The sequence below is a fragment of the Salvelinus namaycush genome, chromosome 2 (genome assembly GCF_016432855.1).
Source record: "Salvelinus namaycush isolate Seneca chromosome 2, SaNama_1.0, whole genome shotgun sequence".
NCBI lineage: Eukaryota > Metazoa > Chordata > Actinopteri > Salmoniformes > Salmonidae > Salvelinus > Salvelinus namaycush.
Window position 1 is genome coordinate 77,178,971 of NC_052308.1, and position 6,077 is coordinate 77,185,047.

The 6,077-nt window shown below is 45.2% G+C and overlaps 1 protein-coding gene across 1 annotated transcript; it reads right to left on the bottom strand.

Moving 5' to 3' along the window:
* Window positions 1-335: 335 nt before the first annotated feature.
* On the bottom strand, window positions 336-5,361 carry LOC120018914 (NAD-dependent protein deacetylase sirtuin-7-like). The gene is made up of 10 exons (XM_038962134.1): window positions 5,236-5,361; window positions 4,659-4,796; window positions 4,288-4,392; window positions 3,715-3,785; window positions 3,246-3,318; window positions 3,009-3,107; window positions 2,675-2,911; window positions 1,907-1,987; window positions 1,507-1,613; window positions 336-859 (listed from the first exon to the last, which is right to left on the bottom strand). Exons 1-10 carry the CDS (start codon window positions 5,338-5,340, stop codon window positions 652-654), a joined length of 1,224 nt encoding a protein of 407 aa, XP_038818062.1. The 5' UTR covers window positions 5,341-5,361; the 3' UTR covers window positions 336-651.
* Between the last annotated feature and the right edge of the window lie 716 nt (window positions 5,362-6,077).

Below are 6,077 nucleotides of genomic sequence, written 5' to 3' on the forward strand. Positions count from 1 at the left end.
ACTCCTATGAAACTCCATAAAAGCACCATTCAGTTGAAACAAACTCTTAGGTTACAGCCCAATAATCTCTCCTGAAGTGTTCACTACTCCCCACAAACTTAAAAGCATTGGATTAAAGTAGCATGGAGCAGAGGGAGTTTCCATATACCAGTCATTTTCTTTTAAATCCATGACGGGAAGTGAACAAGTGCACACTTCCGGAGAAAGGGTTTCCACTAGATAGCACAACCACAAATTTAAAGTTGGCTATATCGTATATATATATATATATATATATATATTTTTTTTGGGGGGGGGGGGATTTTTGGTCTTAATTTAAGGTTAGGCATAAGGTTAGCAGTGTGGTTAGGGGTAAAAATCACATTTTAAATTGTGGAAAGAGGCAGGGTTTATGACTTTGTGGCTGTTGTAACTAGTGACGACCAGAAAGGAGAGATTATTAGGATGCTCCCTCAGGCTTAAAGAGGTAGTATCTGAAACCATCATAATACTCTGCATCACAAATAGCTCTGTCTTAGTGAGCTTTTCCCCCCTCACTTCTTTTTGCTGGTACGTCTTCCTTACTATCAAGGTCCATTTCAAAAACAACCAATCAGAACAAACAGGAGATGGAGAATCGTGTGGCAAATTTCTACTATGATTAACGTTCTGCTACGCCACCTTCTTCCTCCTCCTCTTCCTCCCTTTGGAGTATCCTCGTCCGAACCAACCTCCTTGTACTGCTGTTCCTCCACCCTGTCCCGGGGAGTCTGGTGAGCAGTCCTTCCCGCCAGCGGGCGGAGCTATGAGTTTACGAGTATAACTGTCCTCCTCTTCTGGTCTCAGCGGTGTGGCCAAGCTGAGTACAGGGTCCTCTGTCCTGATGAAGGAAGGGCAGTTAGGAATGCGTCAGTCAGGGTGTTCCAGGTGGGGTACATTCATTAGTGCACACCATAGCATAACTAATAGCATTCAACTCTGGCTTTATTGGTTCAAGTCAGTGGTTTCCAATCCTGGTCCTGGGGACCCAAAGTGGTGCAATTAAAAAATGATAGTGCAAGGACAAACGCACCCGATTCAACACCATAACATTCAACTAATCACAACTTGCCTAGTTAAATAACGGTTAAATAAATATTTGCAACAGAAAACTTTTAGCAATAACAAGTTCAGGTATGTCCCTCCCCGTTCCAACCAGTTTGCCTCCTAGTGAAGACACCCGAGGTGTGTTTTGAGACGGTGCTTCCTGGTGAAGACACCCGAGGTGTGTTTTGAGACGGTGCTTCCTGGTGAAGACACCCGAGGTGTGTTTTGAGACGGTGCTTCCTAGTGAAGACACCCGAGGTGTGTTTTGAGACGGTGCTTCCTAGTGAAGACACCCGAGGTGTGTTTTGAGACGGTGCTTCCTGGTGAAGACACCCGAGGTGTGTTTTGAGACGGTGCTTCCTGGTGAAGACACCCGAGGTGTGTTTTGAGACGGTGCTTCCTAGTGAAGACACCCGAGGTGTGTTTTGAGACAGGTCTTACTGGTTGTAGGCAGGGATCTGAATGTTCAGCTCCTCCATAAGGAGACGCATCACGTCGTCACATTTCCCATGGATCTTCAGCGTGGCCAGGTCATCTTTAGGTGTCCACTAAAACAAGACAGAGGTCATCATCAATCAGGCACCCTATTCCCTTTATAGTGCACTACTTGTGACCAGGGCCCATCTCTGTGGGAGAACTAAGTGAAACGATCAAGATTCAACTGTAACACAGGCTTTATTGGTTCAAGTCAGTGTTTCCCAATCCTGGTCCTGGGGACCCAAAGGGGTGCAATTCAAAAAAAAAATTGTCCTAGCACTAATCATGAATACGTTAATGCTGGGGCAATGCCAGGGACCAGGATTGGGAGACGCTGGATCACGGTAAGTACTACCAAGATGACCTGTAGATTGATGATATAGAGTTTGGGTCTCCTGATAGCAGGTCTATTCATGCTCCATAGACAGGAATACTTCTTCAGCACCTGGTAAAGACAGATGGAAAGATCAGTCTAACCACACTGATGACATACAAACCAGCAATGACATACAAACAGTAGGAGTCAGTCAAGGTTCTACAACTAAAAACCACTCAATTCTATTCAATATTCACAGAAGTCCTATTTCATTTTGCATTCAATTTCATTGTCCTGTGAAGGTGGCAGCACTCTGAGTCTATTAATCCTGGTTAAACAGTCCTTACCTTCAAGGCTTTATTGATGCTGTGTGTTAATACATGTTGTGGTCCTGTCCTTACCTTCAGGCTTTATTGATGCTGTGTGTTAATACATGTTGTGGTCCTGTCCTTACCTTCAGGCTTTATTGATGCTGTGTGTTAGTACATGTTGTCCTGTCCTTACCTTCAGGCTTTATTGATGCTGTGTGTTAGTACATGTTGTGGTCCTGTCCTTACCTTCAGGCTTTATTGATGCTGTGTGTTAGTACATGTTGTCCTGTCCTTACCTTCAGGCTTTATTGATGCTGTGTGTTAGTACATGTTGTCCTGTCCTTACCTTCAGGCTTTATTGATGCTGTGTGTTAGTACATGTTGTGGTCCTGTCCTTACCTTCAGGCTTTATTGATGCTGTGTGTTAGTGCATGTTGTGGTCCTGTCCTTACCTTCAGACTTTATTGATGCTGTGTGTTAATACATGCTGTGGTCCTGTCCTTACCTTCAGACTGGAGCCCAGGCAGAGGATAACGTCAGCCCTCTCAGCAGCGTTCGATGCCCCCCTCCAGTTGAGAGGCTGCTCCAGGGTGCCCCTCTCCCCGAAATGTACGATGGTGTCCCTGAGCTCGCCCCCACAGTGGGCGCACTGCCGCCCCGTCCCGTGCCTGTGCCTCGCCGTGCGCTCCGTCACGTCAAAGAGTCGCACAAACTCCCTCACCGGGGAACAGGAAGTACACACCTGTAAACCAGGAAATGTCAGAATAATACAGTGAGTTCTTTAGGTGGAATATACTGTATGTAGTATATACTGTATGTAGTGTGAGTGTGTGACCTACCTCGATGAACATGTTGCCGTGCAGCTCAGAGAGGGTGTGTCTGGGAAGACCGCTACGCAGGTGGAGCCCATCACAGTTCTGAGACACTACGTGCTGCACCTGCACACACACACCCCCACACACACGAAGGCCAAACACACGTTGGAAATCATCATACAGACACCTCAAAACCTTTCCAGTATCGGGCGAAGCTACAATCACAAGGTCCATGACGACACACACAACCAGCTCACTGACCATGTTCTCCTCATGCAGCATCCTGATACACATGTGTGTAAGAGTAGGTTCTGCTTCACTCAGGTCTGACGAGCTGTTGAGAGAGAGAGATGACTTCATGACATGCAGTATGACGAAGTTACCCTCTTGTTGACTTAATGACATGCAGTATGACAAAGTTACCATCTTGTTGACTTAATTACATGCAGTATGATGAAGTTGCCATCTTGTTGACTTAATGACATGCAGTATGACAAAGTTACCATCTTGTTGACTTAATTACATGCAGTATGACAAAGTTACCATCTTGTTGACTTAATTACATGCAGTATGATGAAGTTGCCATCTTGTTGACTTAATTACATGCAGTATGATGACGTTGCCATCTTGTTGACTTAATTACATGCAGTATGATGAAGTTGCCATCTTGTTGACTTAATTACATGCAGTATGACAAAGTTGCCATCTTGTGTCCTCCAGCCTGTCTCACCTGACAGCTCTGCCCTTCTGTAGCTGTGTCCAAACCCCATTTGGTCCCCTGTAGTCTGGGATGGACGCTGCCTGCAAAACATGACACAGAAACATGTCACTCTTGTCATGATGGGTGACAGGTAGCCTAGCCGATTGGGCCAGTAACCGGAAAGGTCGCTGGTTCGAAACTCCGAGCAGACTAGGTGAAAAATCTGCCGATGTGCCATTGAGCAAGGCCCTTAAACCTAATAACTCCTGTAAGTCGAATAAGGTGTGCTGGAAGAGTTCAAAGTTCAAGAACGCCTGGAGGTCCCCGAGGAGAGGTTTGAAAAAGGCTGTATGAGTGCACACCGTAGAAAACGTTTTGCAATGAAAACAAGCATTTCATTTTGGTTCAGGTTAGTCCCTCCCCGTTTTAGCCATTCGGTTCCTGTGAATACACCCCAGAACAAAGTTATACCCTGACCCCAGATCTGTTTGTGCTCTTGCCAACTCCACTGCTGTCAATGAGTTGACATGATAGCATAAATAAACTGGCACTTAGACTAGTGGAGCACAGCCATAGTGTGAAATACAGAGCCCCAGTATTTACCGTGCTGATCCCGGCTCCAGTGTAGATAACCAGGTGTTGAGCCTGTCTGACTGCCTCAGCCAACTGTCCCACTTTACACCTCAGGTCCTCTGTATCATCAAATACCTACAACAGCACAAAGACAGAGAGACATATAAAGCAAATTCCATGCTAATAGTCATCCTCCACATTTCATCTCCTAGCCTGGTGTTTCAGGTCAGTAAAGACATGTTAGACCATGTTATTGGTAGCCTGGGTGCCAGTCTGTTTGTGCCAACTTCTTATGGAATTGTCATGCCATGTTTTAAGTGACAATCAGTTGGGAAGATCGCCCAAACAGATCTGGGACCAGGCTATGTTATTGGGCACTTCTAAAGACACGTCAACCAGACCTCTTCTTGCTTCCGCTTTAGAACGTTCCTGCGGACCTGCCGCGAGCACAGCTCCTGTACCGTGTCCTGGTGCAGAAGTAGATCCGCAGACTCCTCCTGTGTCCGCTCACTCTCCTGCTTCTTCAGGATCTTAGCTACCTGGAAAGGAGGGGACGATAGATAATTACATGTAAAAATTGTATAAAGCGTAGAAGTGCTGATCTAGGATCAGGTGCCACCTGTCCATGTGATCTGATAGGGAAAACTGATCATAAAATCAGAACTCCTACTCGGAGAAGCTTTATATGAGCCCTGAACATTTCGGTAGTCATTGTCAGCTGCTTATTTTACATTGAGAATGACGCAAAGGAATGCAATAGTTACTAACTTTGGAATACATGAATGGGCAATATCTACTCTTGACAATGTCACTCAGTACGAACACTGTCAGAGTTTTATCCAAAGTTCTCAACATTGTAATGCATTGCAATAAGTGTTATTTTGCAAGCCACCGGTGTAGCTTGCTAGCCGGCTAGCATAACATCTAGCTAGCTTGTAAACAGCGGACTACACAAATCTCCAGTCTCTCCTCACTGACCAGTTTGAAACTCTTCCGCTGGATTTCTCTTTGCAGTATTTCAGCCTTCTCTTTAGCTTTTCTCTCATCCCGAGAGGACGCGCCTGTGTCTGGTTCCTCTCCCATTCTCACAGACGTAGAATCACACTGACAGACAAACCAACGACAGCTATGGACGAATGTAGTCGAACAGGCCAAATGTACCTTTCGAAAAAAAAAAAACTACGCCCACTGGCGTTCTCACAATATAAACGTTTACAAGAACTCCGAAATTAATTTAAAAACTATACCGAACAAAAATATAAATGCAACATGTAAAGTGTTGGTCTCACGAGCAGAAATAAAAGAGCCTAGACATTTTACATATGCACAAAAAGCTTATTTCGCTCAAATTGTGTGCACAAATTTGTTTACATCCCTGTTAGCGAGCATTTCTCCTCTGCCAAGATAATACATCTACCTGTCAGGTGTGGCATATCAAGAAGCTGATTAAAGAGCATGATCATTACACAGGTGCACCTTGTCCTGGGGACAATAAAATGACACTCTAAAGTGTGCAGTTTTGTCACACAACATCACAGATGTCTCAAGTTTCAAATGAGCATTCAATTGGCATGTGACTGCAGGGATGTCCATCAGAGCTGTTGCCAGAAAATTGAATGTTCATTTCTCTACCATAAGCCACCTCACATAATTTAAGAGAATTTGGCAGTACATCCAACTGGCCTCACAACCGTAGAGCACGTGTAACCACACCAGCCCAGGTCCTCCACATCCGGCTTCTTCACCTGCAGGATCGTCTGAGATCAGCCACACGGACAGCTGACAAAACGGAGTATTTGTTTGTATTAAAGCCCTTTTGT

Coding starts and splice junctions, on each gene's coding strand:
- LOC120018914 (XM_038962134.1), bottom strand. CDS start 5,340: ATGGGAGAGGAACCAGACACAGGCGCGTCCTCTCGGGATGAGAGAAAA. Junction 4,797..5,235: donor AGCGGAAGAGTTTCAAACTG/GTCAGTGAGGAG, acceptor CCTCCTTTCCAG/GTAGCTAAGATCCTGAAGAA. Junction 860..1,506: donor CAGATCCCTGCCTACAACCA/GTAAGACCTGTC, acceptor TTCCTTCATCAG/GACAGAGGACCCTGTACTCA.